This window comes from Necator americanus, chromosome V (genome assembly GCF_031761385.1).
Source record: "Necator americanus strain Aroian chromosome V, whole genome shotgun sequence".
Taxonomy (NCBI): domain Eukaryota; kingdom Metazoa; phylum Nematoda; class Chromadorea; order Rhabditida; family Ancylostomatidae; genus Necator; species Necator americanus.
This window is the reverse complement of record NC_087375.1, coordinates 25170296-25191084: the sequence shown is the minus strand read 5'-3', so window position 1 is coordinate 25191084 and position 20789 is coordinate 25170296. Positions and strand designations below refer to the sequence as shown.

Here is a 20789-nt window from a genome sequence, read left to right as displayed (position 1 = left end):
GAAATTTTATTCAAGGTGATGTGATGATTTCAATTCCTCGAATAGACAACTGCACATAGAACAAAAAGAAAGGAAGTCTCTCCAATTTGCCAACTCCACATTTCCGTCAATATAGGGTTCAGAAACGTGAATTCGACTACATGAACATTTGGATAGACCAACACGAACTCTGCAAGGTCATTCAAAGAAAAATCAAAACTTCTGCACAGAAATAAACCTGACAACCTGTATGGAAATTCAAACATAGATTTGCCAAACTCGTAATAAGTGGATAATGAGATTACAATACACATTTGTAAAACTGTAATCACATTTAGCTCTGTAAAAGCAACCGTCGCACGATGGCAAGTAGTTAATAGGAAACGCAATCTTTATGGATGGAAGTAAACAGCAGCAAGGCGCAGAATCTTTATCGATATACTTCCAGGTTCAAGCGTGGTGATAGGACATTAGCTTTTCGAATTCGACCCCCTCTCCTTGCTTTCTCTCCTCCTCCAACGTTTCTGCGATAGTTCTTGGTTGCTGCTAATCGAATATATTGGAAATTGTTTCAAAAAAGAAAAATAGAAAATTATCCGAGAAACGAATGGAATATGAGAAAATCGGTAGCTGACAACTGATAGAAGCGAAGAAACACCAAGTACCAAGTAGTAGTCGAAATATTGCTATTAAAATGATTTAATGACTATAAAGACTTAAAATAATAAGTTAATAAGTAACGTAAATAATAACTCTATTCTACTTTTATTCTAAAATCTATGAAATATTTCTGAATACTAATTTTTACCGACGAAAAAAGAGAAAAGTCAAGTGCCTGGGTCAAATTACAGAAGAAGAGAAGAGAAGAAAACAGGAGAGAAAAAACAGAAGTAGGAGAATCGAGAAGTCGAAAAATCGGAGAAAAATCGAAGAAGTCGAAAAGTCGGAGAAAAAACACGAGAAAACCAACATTTTGTTCTCACAGTTTGACGTTTGGACGACGCAGGTTCGACTGAGTCGTCCAAGCGTCATACTGTAGGAACCCGCTGAGTCTAAGTGTTGCAAAAGAGATGGAAGCTTGAAACAACTTCTAAAAAATGAAGTATTTAATCTTACGTAGTATACAGCAGTTCAAATGTGGATTTAACATCGTTACAAATGTGTTAAACTATGTGGACCCGCGCAGCCCTTTATCGGACTGGTGAGATGAGCAGAGGTCCCATTGCATCACTTCGAACACAAAGACTTACTCGATTGCGTCAGGTTTCAGGTCGTCTTGACCTGACTGCACCTCACCTGCTGTCTTGTGTATCAGCAATATGACCGAACAGAAGCCTCCATAATGTTTCTTCGCCTGATTTCAGAATGTGGCTTAAACTCCTGTTCCTGCATTCAAAAGCAAGTGTAGGTTTAAGAAGCCTACCAGTATTGCTGATCTTCGACCCTTTGAAGATAAGGCAAGTTGATCGATGGCTTATTTCCATGGATTTTAAAGGTACAAAAGATTTCGTAAAAATACAATGGTTTTTATCGCAAAAAATTAACTTTACAGCCCTCGAAAATATCATAATGATGAGGTTCGGTTGAAAATAACTTGAAGTAACCTTGAAAGATTCGAACAAAAAGCTCCAGTATTTTGCTTCAACTGCAGTTATATATATATATATATATATGTATATATATATATATATATATATATATATATATATATATATATATATATACGGTTATATTTTCCTTTTGGAAGGACGTATGACTGGAGAAAGAGCTCAGTCAAAAAAAAAAAAAACATGGAAGATAATCGAGATTAAATCACAAATAATTTATTTAAATACTGCGAAGAAGTCACTTAACAACGAACAAACATCACAGTGAAAAAAAGCCATGATTTAACCACCACCTTGCAGTCCAAATTTGAAAAAAGCGATAACTCTGTGCTCATTGCTGTTTGACTTTAACGGCATCTACACGAAGCAACAACTTTAGGATGAAAGAAACGCAGAAGTAAACAAGTCTTACTGTTAACACTATAACTAAAAAGCATATTACTAAAAATGGAATAATTATATCCAACATGTAGTACTCAATAAACGATTGATGAGGTGCGATATTCGTTAGAGTTTGGCTCACATTGTAGCGAATCGCATAGTCAACATAACGTACTAGAACTTCTTCTGAAGATAACGGTTTGTTCCGTAACTGTTCACTGAGAAGTTTTGCTGCTTTTTTGTATCTGAAATATATGAAATCAACATGACATATTCATTTTTCCTTATTAACAGATGTGCTGGTATTATTGTTTGACTGCGAAGAATTGTCGCTCACTGAGACATCGAAGTCTTGATAATTATGCTATTTGCATCTTTGCGATCTTGTCTTGCCCTATTCCGCAAATGAAGAATGTAGCACATGATTTATTGCATTGCTTGCTCTCTTCTGCAAAAAAAAACTATAATAAGTATAATAATATGACAAATAGATAATAAATAGTATAATAGAGATGGATATAATAAAGATTTTATTAGTAGTATTTCTAATAAAGCACTTTACGCGCAATTAATACGTTCAGTTATTATTAAAATTAAATACCAATATAATATACTAATTCATCGTAACCACGCTACTATTTTATTAGTAACAACATCCAAATCAAATTATTCGATCGCTTCCTATCATATTAATATCTATTTGATCAACACATTTCCGAATGTGATTCGCGCTCTCACGCCGATCAATTAAGTCCACAACGGTTAAGTTTGGTTGAAAAAACTAGTTCAAATTTTGAGAAAAAAAAAAGAGAATTCGGACGCTACAACGTTGGTGTGGGAAACGGCACTTTTTCAAATGTAAAGGTACGGTATCTGGAATCTATTGAATGGTGATTCATGTCTCTAAATTATCTTCCATTTTAGTATATTGATATTTTTCATGCAAGAATTAAACATTTTATTGCACACGATGAACGTGTGTGCGACATATTGCCGTAAGGCAAGTAATCTATGTATTTCATTTATACCTGCTTGAACAGTGCATAATACCTCTCAGTTTACATCAAGTTCACAAGACAAAGCGCTTTTCACAAAGGTGACCGAAACTGTAACTATCCTCAAATTTTTACCTTTTTGAGTTGATATAGACATTTTTTAATTGGGGAAAAGATCGTAGAATTTCCTTGGGTATCTACAAAATGCGCTCCGTGCTTTCTTGATTTGTTGCTTTATTCCAATGAAGAGGAACAAAAGGATATGTTAGTTATGGAAAGGTTACTATAAGGTTATCCATCTTGACAAAGTCCTCGTTATTACTGTTTAGCCTACTACTGCTTAGCTAGTGAATTCAGGATGCTGTACTTTATGCGTATTTCAGATGTACATATCTTTTGCAGTGCAATGAATCATGTGCTACATTCTGCATTTGCGGAGTAGGACGTTCCTCGGAAAGATCTGAATAACATAGCCATAAAGACATCGATGCCTCAGTGACAATTCTACGCAATTACACAATAATGCCAGCTCATCTAATGAGAGCTCGCATTTCAAATAACATCGTTTCTAGATTCACACTAAGTTTTTTTCAAAAAGAAAGATGTATTGTTGGACTAGAGATTTTTTAACGACTACTCGATATTTTGAACAATTCAGTCCCTAGTTATCTGCTGCGATAGATCGACAATTTAGAAAAAGCTGGTTTTTGGCGTTTCAAAAAGACTACTTAGTATATCAAATGATTCAGATGTCTTTTGATCGATTTGCTTGAGCTGGGTTGTAGGCAAGATTGGTTCTTTTATATCTTTATTAACTAACAGCTACCGTTTCGGCGTTATCGCCTTCGTTAGAGCCCAAAAAATCGAAGTGATCGGTGACTTATCCTCTCAAGCGCCTCATCACCTTATAGAATCTATTCAAATTATAAGCAAACTCAAAGGACAACAAATCAGTTAGTGCTTATCTGTGATTGGGAACGCAGCAGACTACCAGGTACCACAACCATGAGTCATAGGGTTTTCTAGGACATGACGCCGCGCTCCCGGACTGAGATTGGTATGATGCCAGTTCGTTTGAGATCGCAATGCACTCATCCATTCTGTTCTTTTGGCGGTTATTCAAAATGCCTCCTGTGTTCTGCGTGCTATGATCTCGGACTCGAAGGTAAGTATTGTAACTTCTATCTCTAACTCGGAGTTTCGATGACATATTCTACGAGTGGGGTAGAGCGTCTAGAATTTTCAAGTCCATCTAGATGATCCTTGTCCCGAATATATAGCAGGGGTCCCGTTTTCCTTATATAATTGTCACCATACGATCTGCATGTGATACGATACACTCCAGATATCATGTAATCAAACTCTGTGCCATGTGGGCAAACCACGTAGTTGCTAGTTGTGCAGAGTGGGTCATACGCACGATTGCGTAGCAGCTGGCAGTTGAGGTTCGCTAATGGTATCTCCACAGCCAACACTTCGTTCTGTGGCCCCGCTTTTCGTGGACAGATGCGTACCGCTCTACTCATATCATCAGATATGTAAGGTAAACAGAATGGAATCTTTTCTGGACCGTCCACGTCGTTGGTCCTCCGGAAGAGAAGCCGTTCCTGTCGAGTAACGCAGTCTTTATTCGGGTATCCATTGGATAAACCCAATAACTTTGTGATCCAGATTTGAAACAAGAATGTAATAAAAAATTTAACTATCGCTTTTTCTAAAAATCAACCCGCTCTCTTTTAATTAAGTATTGCACGAATTGCAACGGTTCTTTTAGAGAACTCAAAAGAAAAGAAAATTTATTGCTATTTCTACGTGAGAATCTTCCAGAAATTCTAAAAGAGCAATTGCGAAAATAGAAAATAAAAGTGAGGGGAATGAGCAAAAAACTGTTGCACTCTTGGCATATTTATGTCATTGCAATTTTTTCAGTAGTAAATCTCGCTAAGTCTTTCTGTAACGCTACAGAATAGCAAAGAATTGCAAGTTCACATCCTTCGATACTTTTCTGCCTTTCTAGCCGAGTCATTTGAAAATATATGTGCTTTTCCTCAATAATGCTTATTCATAGAGCTTCTATCAAATTCCCCGTCACTAAATCAGATGATCGATCAACGAGATATTGTATCATATATGGAGAGTACATCAAGTTTGGTTTCTATATAACCGCCTTCTTGGGTCTTATTGTCGCCTTCCGTAGCCCATGACTTAGCAGCCGAATAAACGCCGTATACGCCACCTCTTTCTTGGAGCAAAACATAAAGTCCTCATAACTAAAGGTGCCATCAACCATTGATTCCAAGCTGCTTCAATGCAACATCTTAGAAAACTTTGAGGATAAATTGAGAAAACCAAAACACTTTACCTTGGTTCCAAGATCTCCTTTATAGCTGTGATCAGCCGTTCTTCTGTGACATCATCTTTATCGATTACGATTCCCATTTTACGATACTCCATCATCCGAGCATTCCGTAATTGGTCGGCGAACAAAGGTATGGTTATGACCTTAACAGTAGTCTACTGTGCCTTTAAAAATACTCTAAGTATTAACCATTCGCAGGCAACTACGACAGCACTTGAAGAATAAATGAAAATTGAACGTAAAATAAAGAGGGAGGTTAGAATATAGTAGAAAAACGTTCTGCCTTTCCGAACATTTTAAACTTTTGAAGGTCTTTTTTTTTCAAACAGACAAGTTTCTAATGGCAGATAGTGAATTTTGCAATCCGCTGCCTTTTTTCAGAATACTGTTAAATATTTTCTAAACATCAAAATTAATGAATGGCATTGGGAAGTTTTGAGCAAATATTCCAGAGTTGCTCAAGTATAGGCACTTGTAAAAGTGTAATGCTTGGTTTGAAATCAATTTTAAATGTTTGTGAATGATCAAGTGACTGACTCCAGAATTCATTTCCTAGCGCATCTCCTAAGCTCTTCCGCGCTCTACACAAGCTAGAAATTCTGAAACATTTCTAATGCTTAGCTATAGCTACACTCTTTTCCAAAAACCCTTCACCTGGTTTCTATTTTTAATCAGTCGTTTTTTCGAGGCCATATACTTCGCTAACAACTCACCGGCACACTAGCGTATGCACTTTCGAACACGCCCCCCATTCCGCCGTGAGTTATGAAAGCGAGCGTACGTTTATCATCTGAAGAAAAAAATGCCAACGTCTTCCGCGTTATTATAAAAGGAGAACTTTGAATTATCCGCCCACTCAACATATCCACTTGAGGTAACCAATCATACAGGATAATATTGTTGGCATCGGTAAAGTGGTCCGTGGTGTCCTCGTATTTCCAGATAAATGTAATATCAGGGAATGCCTAGGTGGTGGAGATTTCGCACTACTTACAAATTATCTCTATTAAGGAAACGAGCCTCATCAAAAAATAAAAACAAAAAAAAACAAAACAAAATCTCGACTGAAACAGAATTCAAGTGAAAAAGTCTTCCTACGTTCCCGTACGTACGATGAAATATGCACCGCTTTTAAATATCGTGCGTAGTGAGATGAACATACCTTAAAAGCTTTCACAAAAGCTTCTCTACGCTGAGTTCCCATTTCTGTACTTCTAGCCATTGTCCCAAAAGACATAAGTATTACTCCACGTCTTGCGGACGCAAATACCTTCTCCCATTCCTAAAATCGGGCAGATAAGGACTTTCAATAACCTCCGACTGGGAATGAATGTTTTTTTGTATCGATACAAAAAATGTGGTTGTTTTTTGCGTTTGAGTAGTTTTCACTTTACTTTTAACTGCTTTTTTTCAATTTTATATTAAAAATTCTAATTCAAGACTGTTGAAGTTAATAGAGTAGTAATTTTCGTTTGTTAATGTGTGAGCAAATGCAAAGAAAGAGAAAAAATTAACTTTCAGGACTAAAAAGCAAGAAAAACTACTGGAATTGACATTTCCATCTATATCCGCTTACACTCTGGGAGAACGGAAGTTCTCCCAAAAACCCATGGGACTAGAGGCTTGCAACCTGCCCGTGGGTTTTAAATTTCATGCAAAAAACAGTAATAGAAAAGAGTCTCCTGACTCCGGTAGAAAGCCTGGTACGGTAGCGCCAGGTAGGACGGGGTTGCAGGAGTCATGTAGGCTACCGAAACGGAAAAGGACTAGGATGACGATCTGTACTTATAACGCACGCACGCTTGCATCGGAAGCGGCCATCGAAGATCTGATGGTGCAAGCCAAGAAGATCAAGTACGACGTCATCGGACTGACCGAGACGAGACGACGTCACTCTCTCAACGCTGTATTTGAAACTGGAGAAGAACTGTTCTTAGGAACATGCGACAGTAGAGGTGTTGGTGGAGTTGGCGTCCTCGTCAACACGAGTATGGCACAGAACATCGACTCTTTCGAACAACTCACGACCCGAATCGGACGTCTGCGGATGAGAAGATGTGGTCCCACACCGGCTTTGACTATCTTCGTCGCTTACGCTCCAACATCAAGCTACGAAGAAGAAGAAGTCGAAGCTTTCTATATGGACCTGGAGAAGTTCTACCGAGAAGATCATGCCTTTTACAAGGTCATAATTGGCGACTTCAACGCCAAAGTTGGCCCAAGAAGAACGCCGGAGGAACTTCACATCGGGACCCACGGCCTACAATGGAATGACCAGGGGAGAGGCTTTCCGAGTTCATCATGACGACTAAGACCATCCATGGGAACTCGCAATTCCAGAAGCCCTCCTCTCTACGCTGGACGTGGGAGTCACCCGGTGGAGGGTACCGTAATGAGATAGACCACATCATCGTCAATAAAAGGTTCTGCCTGACGGATGTCGCTGTTGTACCAAAGTTCTATACGGGATCGGACCATCGCCTCCTCCGAGGAAGATTTTCTTTCACGCGGAGAGCAGAGAAAACCGCCAAGTTCAGCAAGAGAAATCCCAGAACTACCATCAACTGGGATCTCTTCGCTACGTTAGCCGGCTTTTGGGAAGATTCCGCAATGGACAACATCGACGAGGAATACGACCGGCTTGTCAAACACCTTCATGACTGCGCGAAGAAGGCTGAGAGTATTAAAACAACCAAGAGACGCCTGTCTCTTGAAACTCTTGAGCTGATACGCCAGCGTGGAGCAGCACGAGCCGCAGGGAACCAAGAGCTTACGTCCGAGCTCGCAAGGCTTTGCAGAGAGGCGATAAAGAAAGACCTTAAAGAGAGAAGAGCAGAAGTGCTGGCTGAAGCAGCAGAGGCGGGAAAAAGCATCCGCTATGCCCGCCGAGACTTCGCCAGTCGCAAGACAAGGATGACAGCTCTCCGGAACCCGAAGGGAACAACCATTGCATCGAGAAGGGGAATGGAGAAAATCATCTACGACTTCTACTCTGATCTCTTCGACAGCCGTGCCCACTTGCCTCCTCACCATCTGAGGGAAGATGGACATGTCATTCCAGCGGTTCTCCCGTCCGAAATACGACATGCTATCATGTCGGTGAGAAATCGTACAGCAGCCGGTCCCGACAGAATAAAACCAGAACACCTGAAGAACCTTCCGCCAGTACTCATCAACACCCTGGCGAGGATCTTCACACGTTACCTGTCGGAATGCAAGGTCCCTAAACAGTGGAAGACCAGCAAGACCGTGTTGCTGTATAAAAGGGAGATCCACATGACATCGGCAACTATCGCCCAATCTGCTTACTGTCCGTCATCTACAAGCTCTTCACAAGAGTGATCCTTAATAGGATTGAAAAGGTCTTAGATGAAGGACAACCATGCGAGCAAGCAGGGTTTCGAAAAGGATTCAGCACGATCGACCATATTCACACTGTTTCGAGACTCATCGAGGTATCACGAGAGTACAAGATGCCGCTCTGTCTCACTTTCATCGACTTGAAGAAGGCCTTTGACTCAGTTGAGACGGAAGCGGTCGTGGAAGCCTTGGACAACCAAGGCGTTCCCACTCAGTACATAAAGGTGCTTCGAGAGTTGTACAGTAACTTCACGACCGGAATCTCGCCATTCTACAAGAATATCATCATTGACGTGAAGAGGGGGTTCGACAGGGTGATACAATCTCACCCAAAATATTCACAGCCACCCTCGAGAACGCAATGCGAAAGTTGGAATGGGACGACATGGGAGTGAAGATCGATGGTCGGCAGCTACACCATTTGCGCTTTGCTGATGACATCGTACTGATAACACCTAGCATCAGCCAAGCGGAACGAATGCTGACCGAATTCGCCGAAACATGTGGATGCATCGGTCTTGAGCTGAATCTTCAAAAGACGATGTTCATGCGGAACGGATGGGTCTCGGATGCCCCATTCACGCTCAACGGAACGAACATATCCGAATGCACCAGCTACGTCTATCTGGGTCGGGAATTGAACATGATGAACGACCTGGCCCCCGAGCTGGGCAGGAGGAGAAGAGCGGCTTGGGGAGCGTACAAGAGCATCGAGGACGTAGTGAAGAAGACCAAGAACACCCGGCTCCGTGCTCACCTCTTCAACACCACCGTACTTCCTGCTTTGACCTATGCCTCAGAAACCTGGGCACTTCGCAAGCAGGAAGAAAACGCGGTGAGCGTCATTGAACGCGCAATTGAGAGAGTGATGCTAGGAGTATCCCGTTTCAAGCAAGTGAGAGACGGGATTCGAAGTTCTCTCCTACGTCAGCGATCGAAGATCAGAGACGCCGCCGCGTTTGCCAAGGAAAGTAAAATAAGGTGGGCCGGACACGTGATGCGCTTTAACGACAACCGTTGGACCAGAGCCGTGAGCGACTGGATTCCCCGCGATATTAAGCGCAATACAGGAAGACCGCCGACCCGATGGTCAGATTTCTTCACGAAGTCCTTCAAAGAAAATTACGATGCTCTTCGTGTCCCACGCGAAAGGAGGAACCACTGGGCTACTCTGGCACGCGACCGGGACAAATGGAAGAATTACTGGCGCCCGCTCGACCGGTTCGAAGACCAACGGGAGTCAAGGTGATCAAGGTGATCCGCTTACACACAAGTTATGACCATTTTTCCATTTTGTGCATTGAAAACTGAAACCCACTTGACTCAGTGGTTTCGGTTTAGGCATTCGTATTCCACCTAAAAAGATCTGGATCCAAAAAGAAGGAATATTATTACGGCAGGATATCATTAAAAAAATGGAAGGTAACGAAAACTCCCTAAACTTTGCTTACCTATATATTTATATTTACTCGTAATAACGCGAGGAAAGTCGAGTATTTCATCGCTGTTCACGAAAATATAAGAGAGCTGGTCTGCTTGCTTCTGGAATACAGTGATTTTTTTTGTATCAAGTCATGTTGTCCACACTAAAAAGTTGGAGTTGAAAGTTTGTGTGTAGTATCTGTACTTTCTGTACCTTATCAATTCGCCGTGAATTAAAGTTTTTCGGCGACATCGGTACTGCTATATAGACAAAGAATTAACAAGATAAACAAGCAGGGTTTTTGAAGTTTTTAAAACAGGAGTGCTGGATTGATCACTTGATGGAGAAAAAATCTTGATTATTTTTAAATGAAAGTCAGGTGAAGAGAAATAATCCGTTGTATCAAACATTTCAAAACTTTTTGTATCTAAAACAAACCTCAAATAGTGCGTTTTGTATTTCCTCACTCTCCTTTTTCAGGATATGTGCTAGAGTTCTTCATAAACATCAAAATAAATTAATGTGATTGAAATGAATTGTTTTATTTTTTTTTTTGCGTGCGTTCATGGATTTGCACTGCAGCGTGCTTGAACTTTGCAAACGAATAGGTCAAGAAAAAAAACAACGAAACAGTTTGATGCATAGTGTCAATTAGGACAAAAAGCACGGTACTTTCTGCTTCACACATGGCGCAGGCAACTATAAACAGAATCAAATCTCTTTCTCCTTTTTCTTTGTTTGAAATATCTATAAAACGGGACTTTGTCAAATGTCCCGTTTTATAGAAATTTCAAATGGAATGTCAAAGAAAGAGGAATGGAGAACGATATTGCTGCTACAGAAACAGAAACAAATGCAGACACATTCAATTTCATTGATAACTCCAACGGAGGGAAACATTGCGAAACATGTTTTTATAACCTGTCCAATGCAGCCACATCTTATTTCCATGACATGTGGAAATACTGCATTTATTTGAATTCCTAGTCATAACCTTTGAGCACTTGGAAGCATCTAAGCGCAGTTATTAGATGGATTGACGAATTTGCACACACTGGGAAGAACAAAAAAACAAAGCCTGCTTAGGGTTTAGGTCCTTTTTCTGTAGAAGTGAACGGCTTCATCACTATATTTTTAGCAGGAAACTAAAATAATGATTGATTAAGAACTAATAATCTTAAATATTTTGTGGCTATATGTCGTTAATGCAGAGAAGAAGAAAAAAGAAAGACGGCCAGGATTTAAAACCATCAATGTCTAGTTATTTCCAAAGGAGTGTTTACTTCAAACTAGTGCCTCTGTTATCTATCATCTATTATTTATATCTATCTATATTTGATAATGAGAAAGCACGAGCTGGGCTGTCTACTATTTTCCATTATTTTTCCATGATTAGCATCTTAAAAACAACGAATAACCTTCAATTTCCCGAACTAATAACGTTTTCGATAACGGGAAAACTCGTAACCTGTCAGGATAATTGTTTGTTTAAGAAGAGTGCCACCAAGAAATTCACTCCAATACCACTTTAGCAGTTCTTGAAGATACTACTTAAATAGTGCACATCGGATAGCATATTTTGTGAATTTAATTGGTATTATGATGGGAAATAACTAATACTGTGGTATCACATGAATGTTCTATTGCTTGTAGGATCTAATCACACTAGTTTGTAGAATTGATATCAAAGTTATTAGGTTGGTCAGTAAGTTCGTAACATTTTTTATTATCAAATTTTATTGAAAATAACAACAATTGCAACAACAAATTAATCTACTATGTAATCTCTGTCGTTGTTCACTACCTGCTTCCATCTTTTGACCAATTTATTAATACCGTTTCGCCATAAATCTCTGGGCCTGGATTCGAAGTAGTTGGTGAGCCAGTTTACGAGGTCCTCCCCATAAGGTAAGGCTCCTCAAAGGTGATAATCCGTAGGTGCAAGGTTCGGAGAGTAAGGCGGATGCATTAGAACATCCCAGTCGAGCTCCTGTAAAGCCGCATTGACGACTTTTGCAACAAGGGGCTTAACATTGTCTTGCAGAAGAATGATTCGGGCTTGTCGGTTGGGTCTGTTCAGTCGAATAGCCTCCTTCACACGGTGTAACTGAGTTACATAAACTTCTTTGTTGTTTTTTCCAAGCATTTCCCAGTGCACTGTACCTTTCCAGTGCTTCAGCGTCATTGAAGTCGTAGTCCCCTTTTCTGAACTTTGCAAACCATTTCCATTTCAGTAGACACCTTCTGCGTACGTGTTACAAATGTCTCGAGCTGTTACAGTAGCTTTTTGGCTTCGACGAGAAGCGAAGAATAGCAGATGTCGAAAATGCTGATCCTGGATATTCCATTTTTGAACCTCAAAAATCGTTAATAATTAAATTATAAGAAAAAGCGATTGTAGAGCATTTGTGGAGGAAAAAGAGCTTTTCGAATAGTATATACCCTTTGACAAATAAAAACACAAATAATTCTGAAATAAAATTCAAAATAAAAACGCTACGAACTTACTGACCAACCTAATATGTTCTTATCCAGAGGAAGTGTCAATACAGTACAGTTGAGGGGTGACAACTTCCGAAAAAAAAATAGGATGTAGTAAGCCGGACACCGACCTGGAGGGACGCCGCCTATGAGCAATATTACCACCCTCTTTGCAAAATAGGACTTTTCTGCTTAGCGCTTTATATATAAAAATTTTCATGAGAATAACAATGGAATTTTTGCAATTATGATTACAGTGGTCCTCGGTGAATGCAGTATTTTCCGTAATTCACCAATCATTTATGTATTTTACGATTTATGCGAATGCATCCAGAATGTAGTACTCAGAATGAAACATGCCGACTTTCACAGTTCTTTTTTCTTGCAGAATTGTTAAGAAGTACAATACTAGGCTCCTGCTATACAACAACAGTGAAAACATACGTACTTTCGACAAATAACTCACAGAAAATATCATGATCAGTAATGGTTCCAAAAAAAAGAAAAGGAAAACAAACCGCTTTCTCATACCTGTGTTGTTCCCGAATCTCCAAATTTATCAGCTAACAGCTGCTCGAACTCAGGAATAACACTATAATGGAGTAACAATTTCACAAGTGTTAATTCGAATAAATTTTGTGCCCTTTCAAAGTAGGTCATTGGAACAGAGAAGCCTTTGTTGTTCACTGTAAAAAATGCGTTGTTCATAAAGAATTGGAGAAGGTTTGGAAGAGAAAATTCACTCCTATGCGGCAAAGTGGTACCTGGAACAAAACTTGGAGTATTAGGCACGCCGATATAGTCCAACATATACTCAATTGGAAGTGTTGATATAGTGATCGCATACCTGTATCCATGAAGTACAAAATATTAGGAAAACATTTATGTGCATATAAAATTGTCCCCTACTTTTCGATTCCACATTTGTGAAAAACCGCATCAAATATCATAACACCTTCTGATATAACCATATCGAAATGTTGCTCTCGAATCCAGGTGTGGAACTCGTCCGAATAGGTAAGATCTGAGTGGAAGTAACGATCTGTTTTGAAGAATGTAAGAAACGCTTAAAACGTGGATTTCTGGAAAAATTGAACAGGTGAATGGGGGTTAAACTCTTCACAAACTTACTCTTCAGGAGCTTTCTCACAGGCCTCATTGCAATCTTTCCGAGTTCTATATAGGATGCCATATCATTTTGCCATACATACCGCTGAGCTGATGATAAATCCAATGATAATCCCAAGTCAACATCTATGACATCTGCTTTTGTTCTTACTGTCTTCACACCCGCAATAATATTCGGCGAGTACACGGTCTGAAAGGGGTATGTGACATCCTATTTTTTGAAGGAAGAGTAACTGTCTATGAAAATGATTGGACACAACTTGAGATAAGTTGTGGTTACTCCTAACTGGAGGTAGACAAACGAACGGTTTTGCTGTATGTATGCTTACAAGTATTCCATAAATTCCATAAATGTAGTTAAATTCCCCTTCTCTTGATATTATATGATTAAAATAGCGTATTCCAATTTAAAGACAAACAAGCGAACAAAGAGGAACGGGTTTGTCGTCAGAACAATCTCAAGGGGCTCAAAAAATTGTGAATCGTCTTTTAAAAAGAGGTTAATGACAAAACGAAAGGGAGTAGACTAAACTGCCATACACATATTAAAGAAGAGATAATCTATAGCTCCTCGTGGGTGAGTGGGAATAACTTTCCAATAAAAACTAATCTCAAGGATAACAAGGAACTAAATCCTTGTAATCTTGTTCCTAGTCTACCGATCTCCGAAAAGCATAGAGTCGCTGATAACACGCAAATGCTGCGGTTCGTTACTGAATCGCGGAAATAAACGCTGGTCTAGGTCTATTTTCTCATACTATGTCGTAAAGGAATCTTGGTGGGGAAAAGAAAAGATAGTTCATATATTTAGTTTAGGTAGCAATATTACTGTGGCAGTAGTGTTGTAATGTTACTTAAGAAGAATAAACACATACCACGTTATGTCCTGCATCCACTAAAGTATCCGCGACTTTGGCCAAAAAGTTTATGTGGCTAATTCCAAATTTCGGAGCAAATATTAAAATTTTAGAACTATTTACAACAAGAACGATATTAATGACGAATACAGCTGTACGCAAAAATACACGATGCATAACGTATGGGATGTAGCTGTTTTTGAAATGATTCTGACTTTCTTATCTCTAAGGTGTTGTATTTAAGCACATTGTCATGTGTTCTATTTTATTATCAGAGTCATTATTAGAAGTAACAGATAGCAACAGCTCCTCCAGACTTTGAGTGATTTTTGATGTTTTAACTTCCTAATTGGAGAATTGTAACTACAATGTACAGTGCACTTTCATTACGTCAGAAAAAAATTGTGGTGATAAAGGCAAAGTGTTTTTCCCTCAAAGGAAAGCATTTTCCTGCAAAGGAAAATGAATCTTTAGTTTAAACTTTGAGATAACTTCATAGAGGTTGTTGCATCTGCAGAACAGATAAATTTCGATTAATGTGGATTGATTTTGATTATCAACATGCCTTCAGACGAGATTCAAATTTGGGACATTCAGTTTTCGACATTTTCCGGAGAGAAATAAACCTCTGGTTTACAGCATGAAATAATCACACGGAATAACTTTGCTCCTGCATCGATAGGGCACACTGTACAATCTTTAGACAGCAATATTATGGCATGGCAATAGAACGGCAGCATATAGCATTCTTTAAGAAAAATAAATACATACCACGTTATGTCCCGCATCCACTAAAGTATCGGCGACTTTGCCCATAAATGTTATGTGACTAACTCCTAGTTTCGGAGCAAATATTAAAATTTTAGAATTATTTGCAACATAGACGATATTAACGACGAGTGTAGCTAAACACAGAAATACACGATGCATAACTTTAGGAAACTGCCGTGTTAGGTATGGCTCGGCTGAGTCATCGTAAGAACTGGTCTTACCAAGTTGCCGGTTGAAATCAAATCGATTAATTCAACATGAAGATGAGGGTCTGAGGCACTTGTAGAGCTGTATGCTGTGAGAATGCTGAGCCGCATCGTTTTCAAGCTATTTTACGCACAAAAGTTCTTTTCTTGTAAACTTGTGTGAGCTGGTGACTGCCGTGTCAGATATTTCACATTTGAGTCAGCTGTGTTGTAGAACATTCTGTAGTGTAGCTGGGAGTGAAGCTAGAGCGATGGCGTCATCGCAGTTCGAAGGAGCGTAGTCGAATAGAACGCGAAGGAAGAGCGAAACGCGTAGATGACGTTCTTGTCAGTTTTATGCCATCGGGTTCATCAGGTTTTTTAACCGCGGACTAGCATATCCGGAAAACCAAAGTCAACCAAACGTTGCTATTCGTTATGAACTACAAGGAAGGTTACTTTGAAGGTTACTGAATACTCTGGTTGAAGGTTACTGAATACTTACACATTTCATGGTTCGACCATTTGAAATATTATTTACAATTTGCGGTCTCTTATTCACATGAGTTTCAAGAGGTTCCAAATGTGCAGCTGTTGTTCACACTGCCACAGAAGTAGGTGGAATTTATGTACTTTCTTGCTAATAATACGTGTGTTACATAGGGTTGAAGGTAGCATACCACGAATCTGGGGTGGTACGGATTTCAGGTGATGTATCCGTATGCGGGGTCGTAGATTATAGAGACCGGGGTGGTTCCGCTCATCTCTCACTGAATCACTGCAGGCAGCCGGACCCTAAATGTTTTGTACGATGCCTTCTATTGCAGCGCGACACCCTTGCACGCGTAGCGTCCCTTACTGCCTAACGGGACAGTGCGAATTGATTTCCGACGAATCGCAGGGCGCAGGCGGCGCAAGGGGTGGAACGTTGCAATAGATGGCGTCGTACAAAACAGCATTCTGGAGGCAGCTGTTTGCAGTGAAGCAGGGAGAGATGAGCGGAACCACTCCCGTCTCTATAATCCACGACACCGTATACGGATACTCCACATGAAATCTGTACTACCTCAGATTCGTGGTATGCTGCCTTTGAGAACTAGTGCGACGTTGCTAGTGCTTGTCTAACTATAATCACACCACAGCTATTTTTTCTTAGCATGGATCGACGATGTGGATAAAATTGTTGTGAGAGAGTGAAAACGTGGTGCGATATCAGTCTGATCCTTTAGCAATATTGCCTTAAAGGCATCACTCCACGAATCTGAGGTGGCACGGATTTTAGGTGGAGTATTCGCAAAAGAGGTAGTAGATTATGAGAGTGGGTGATTCCGTCCATTTCCTCCTAATTGTTGTAAAAAACGACCGACCCGGAAGATACGGCTTCAGGCGTTATGGCGCACTATTCTAAAGAAGGAGTTCGACTGGAGCGCGCCAGCCTTGTGCACGCGCCGCAACTTCCGGGCCGTTTTTACGGCAATTAGCAAGAAATGGACGGAATCACCCAACTCTCCATAATCTACTATCCCGTATAAGAATACTCCACCTGAAATTTGCACCACCTCAGATTCGTGGGGTGATGCCTTTAAAGGCATCACCTTACGACTATGTGGTGGTAGGAGTTTCAGACGGGTAATGTGTATACGGGAGCGCAGATTGTGGGGAAGAGGGTGATTCCGTCCATTTCTCCCTGTATCAGTGGAAACGGACGACCCCAGAATGCGGTTTCTAACGGAGGCTTCTGTTGCAATGCGCAATGCTTACGCCCTGCCTGCGATTCGTCAAAAACCCATTCAGACATATCGCAAACGGAGGAGCGCAAGAGTGCAAGAGTGCACCCCATATAGGCATAGCTCACTTGAAACCACCCCAGATTCGTGGGCTGATGCCTTTAATCTCGAAGATATTGTGATTAGTCGCTGCTATCTCCAAATTTATAGTTAACTTGAGGGATTTATTTCTGGTAGAAATATACTGTTGTGCCATTGTATTACACGTCATGTATTTCTGCATATACACGTCGTACGTTCTTATTATATGCATGTTATCAATATGAGAGTTATTTCACATTGTGTAATCATCCTGTCTGGGCAGCAATGAAAGCAAAAAGACGCGGTTTTTTACTGTTTAGTTGTTTCGTTGTTCGTGTAAATAAGCGATACTTCGCCTGCATTGGTAATCAATAGCGTTGATTACGAGTGTCTGCGGTTAGACCAAAACGACATTAAGCGCCGTGCGGTTGCGCTCGAAAGGGCACTAGTAGATAGCGGTTGGAATTGAAGTGGGACCATCGCAAACTGCAGCAATGAACGGTGGAAGAACATTTCCTAACTCGATTCCAACTGTTATGCTACACCGCATCGCTACGAGCGCAACCGATTACGCAACCGCACAATGCTTCGTGTTGTATGCACTCTACTGTATATTTCTCCCAAGTGCCGTTCCGTTCACGATGTTGATGAAAAGGTCCGTTGCTCATCCAAATTTGAGGAAAATTTTTGTTGTTATAGCAGTAGCGATCAAAATAAATTTCGAATGTTGGATTGATGAAATTGGCAGGGTTCGTGCCGACTGGTCCCTCAGCGACCTCCTGCCGCTTTTGTGTACAGCACGTTGCTATATCTACCACTGGCTACGGTATACACTATCTTGCGTCACCCTCGATTACAAGGAACTAATTATTTATTAATTACAAGGAAACTAAAGAAATCGTTGTTCCCCCGGCGACCACTGTCTGCGTCACTTTATTGTAATGTTGGTGACACTATCGATCATATTATTGCAACCACTTACAGTAGCAAAGATCCTAGTAGAAAGTCTGCGACACGACATTACAGCTAATATGATATCCATACTTCGGCCTGGTTTCCCTCCCCGCTATCAACATACCCTATCAACAACAGCGTAAGATCATGATTAGAAGAACGTGGAAGCCTCCGCTCCCCAATAATTCTTGCTTAACCCACTATCATTCTATATATAAGAAATTAAGACACTGCGAAATGCGCAAGGAATTGGAAGCACGCATTTTTTGTGCACCAGTATTACATATTAATCCCAAACGAATTTGGCAAAAAGGTAATGAGACGTCTTGAACCGTCTCATAGTCGCGACAACTGCGCGCTTGACGTTTCTACCCCGACGCACGCCTCCGCACGTCAACTCCTCTGTACATTTCTTTCTTGGGATTCTGACTCTTCCTTCATAAATAGGGATATGCATGCGGACACTGCGTGAATAGTAGCTAGCAATTTTCATTATCCGACCCAGTGCCCTTTTTTTCGCCAATATTATGATGAAGTTCACGACATTTTTGTTTGGACATCATTCAGAGTCAATATTTGAGAAAAAAAGACTAGAAAAACTATCACTTCGTATAATATTTTCAAATTTTCAGCAGTGATGTTGAATGAATATAGTTGTAAGCTCAAGTTTCTCCAAATGTCGTACTGATGCTTTTAGTTAGAAAACTACGTCTCTCATCGGTGCCTGGATTTCTTCGAAAAAGAGCGAAATGTAGTAGGGTCAAAACGACAATAAGCACGGTGCAATTGCGTAGGCTGCTTCTCTCAAGGCAGTGCGATGCAACTTTGCGGATAGGAACGTACTGGAACCTTTACTGGCACCACTCACCGCTGCAGTTTGCGATTACGGTCCAACCTCAGTTCCAACTGCTGCCTCCATCGCGCCGTTTCGAGCGCTTACGCAAATGCACCATGCTTCATTTTGTTTTGACCTGACTATAAGCACTAAAAACATCTGGAGTGGGGTGTTAGCCGAACGTTGAAGCTAGCACTACAATTAGTTAGATGTAGGGGTGCCTATGCTTCATCGTGCGCTGTTATTTACCCGCAGAGTTCACAGGTGACGATAAAACTAGCAACAATTGGCAAATTCTTCGTGTTCGGCTTAAAATAAATCTCGGCATGACGATGATTCAATATTTCCTACCTTAACTACAGCCGGATATAAGGGTGCTATAATTTTTTTCCATAGCTAACGTTTCCAGTTCATCCTTTTAAGAACTTGAGAAGATGACGTAGACAGTGATTAATTCAGAACAAAGAGCTATCCGCCCAGCAAGGAAATCGTCACCCTACTTTAGGATTCCATAGGTGCAGTTTAAAGGCATCACCTCCCTCTCCAAAATCTACTATGCCGTATTCGAATACTCCTCCTGAAATCCACACCACCTCAGATTCGTGGGATGAAACCTTTAAAGTATAAGTCATGCCTTTGGCGTGGGTAGAGGGGATTTTCCTGCCGTTACTAGATACCTCTGACTAGCGCAATAAAACAACACATGAAAAGGAACGAAATCAAAAGCATTTCTATCCGCGAGTATTCTTTTGTTGCTTTTAGCGTAGATGTAGGACGATCTAGAGCTTAGTGCGACATACTACGAAGCAATAACATTGTGTTCTTAATATCAGAATTAGTTTCTCAGTTACGTAGGGCCATGTAGCCACGAAATGTTTTCCGTTTTTTATTGAGGTGTTTCTTCATTTAAAGACATAGTGGTCGTACGTATTTCACACAATCTTTTCCCGCCTTTCTTCTATTCTAGTTTAAACAAAAAACTGTTTTGTTACCGAGAGGGGAGGGAGGGAGAGAAGGAGGGAGGTACTGGAGGTACTCACAGCCGATTAGTGCAGCCGAATAATTACCGAAGTGGCTGTCAGTAGGCCAAAGCAGGCATGCCTTAGGCCAATTGTGACCGTTAAGCCACGCCCGGCCACCACCATATTTCTGAGGTCGTGCAATTACGTGGTAGAGTTGGCTAGGAGGGTTCAAAGAACAAGAAGGGAACAACGTAGCAACTTAGAAAAAGAAAAAAAAAACCGTAAAAACAGAAGGTGCTGTAAATGCAGCGAAAATGTGGAAAGTTTCTCAAAGAACAAAAAAACACTAGAAAACATAAAGGTGACAACGTTCAAGATGTTGAGCTTTGTAATGGTTATTTCCTAATAATTGTAGTGGTCGGAAATTTTGGGAAACATTTATTAAAGACATCGCCGTATTGAATTGCGGCTCCGAACTATGATAAAATCTGGCATTTTCTAATGTTAGCTTGGATTACGTTTTTTCAAACTACCATTCACACGCCATTTTTTTTTTGTCTCTATTCTTGCACTTTGTCATACCATAATAATTTTATCTACCTTTTCAAAGTCTGCTCCTGTGAAAGCAGCTTCTATTATCATATAATTTTGTATCTCAATAATGAAGCTGAACTCCTTCATCACTGTTCCAAAGATGTACATTT

General features: G+C 40.4%; 4 protein-coding genes across 11 annotated transcripts; 1 reads left to right on the top strand and 3 right to left on the bottom strand.

Annotated features, from left to right (window-relative positions):
* Positions 1–6: 6 nt before the first annotated feature.
* Positions 7–293, bottom strand: RB195_015122 (uncharacterized protein; the record flags this gene model as incomplete). The annotated part of the gene is made up of 2 exons (XM_064205684.1): positions 7–169; positions 226–293. The coding sequence occupies 2 exons, from the start codon at positions 291–293 to the stop codon at positions 7–9; spliced, it is 231 nt and encodes a 76-aa protein (XP_064061565.1).
* Positions 294–958: 665 nt separating this feature from the next.
* Positions 959–6975, bottom strand: RB195_015121 (uncharacterized protein; the record flags this gene model as incomplete). Of its 4 annotated transcripts, none has more annotated exons than XM_064205683.1 (6): positions 959–1069; positions 2110–2212; positions 5325–5464; positions 6035–6111; positions 6178–6286; positions 6484–6543. In XM_064205683.1, the coding sequence occupies 6 exons, from the start codon at positions 6541–6543 to the stop codon at positions 959–961; spliced, it is 600 nt and encodes a 199-aa protein (XP_064061562.1). The 4 variants fall into 4 exon arrangements, with proteins under 4 accessions (XP_064061562.1, XP_064061564.1, XP_064061561.1 ...); XM_064205680.1 differs by lacking the exons at positions 959–1069; positions 2110–2212 and adding exons at positions 2394–2415; positions 6952–6975 and having other exon boundaries at positions 6484–6603; XM_064205682.1 differs by lacking the exons at positions 959–1069; positions 2110–2212 and adding an exon at positions 2394–2415.
* Positions 6976–7092: 117 nt separating this feature from the next.
* RB195_015120 (uncharacterized protein) lies at positions 7093–9930 on the top strand (the record flags this gene model as incomplete). Of its 3 annotated transcripts, XM_064205679.1 has the most annotated exons (4): positions 7093–7533; positions 7662–8659; positions 8767–8924; positions 8981–9930. In XM_064205679.1, 4 exons carry the CDS (start codon positions 7093–7095, stop codon positions 9928–9930), a joined length of 2547 nt encoding a protein of 848 aa, XP_064061558.1. The 3 variants fall into 3 exon arrangements, with proteins under 3 accessions (XP_064061558.1, XP_064061560.1, XP_064061559.1); XM_064205678.1 differs by lacking the exons at positions 7662–8659; positions 8767–8924; positions 8981–9930 and having other exon boundaries at positions 7093–7626; XM_064205677.1 differs by lacking the exons at positions 7093–7533; positions 8767–8924; positions 8981–9930 and having other exon boundaries at positions 7932–8663.
* RB195_015119 (uncharacterized protein) lies at positions 9094–20787 on the bottom strand (the record flags this gene model as incomplete). Of its 3 annotated transcripts, XM_064205674.1 has the most annotated exons (8): positions 9094–9306; positions 10000–10037; positions 10133–10223; positions 13117–13271; positions 13350–13432; positions 13495–13609; positions 13717–13903; positions 20686–20787. In XM_064205674.1, 8 exons carry the CDS (start codon positions 20785–20787, stop codon positions 9094–9096), a joined length of 984 nt encoding a protein of 327 aa, XP_064061555.1. The 3 variants fall into 3 exon arrangements, with proteins under 3 accessions (XP_064061555.1, XP_064061556.1, XP_064061557.1); XM_064205675.1 differs by lacking the exons at positions 9094–9306; positions 10000–10037; positions 20686–20787 and adding exons at positions 9945–9988; positions 15342–15386; XM_064205676.1 differs by lacking the exons at positions 9094–9306; positions 10000–10037; positions 20686–20787 and adding exons at positions 9945–9988; positions 14589–14747.
* Positions 20788–20789: the final 2 nt, after the last annotated feature.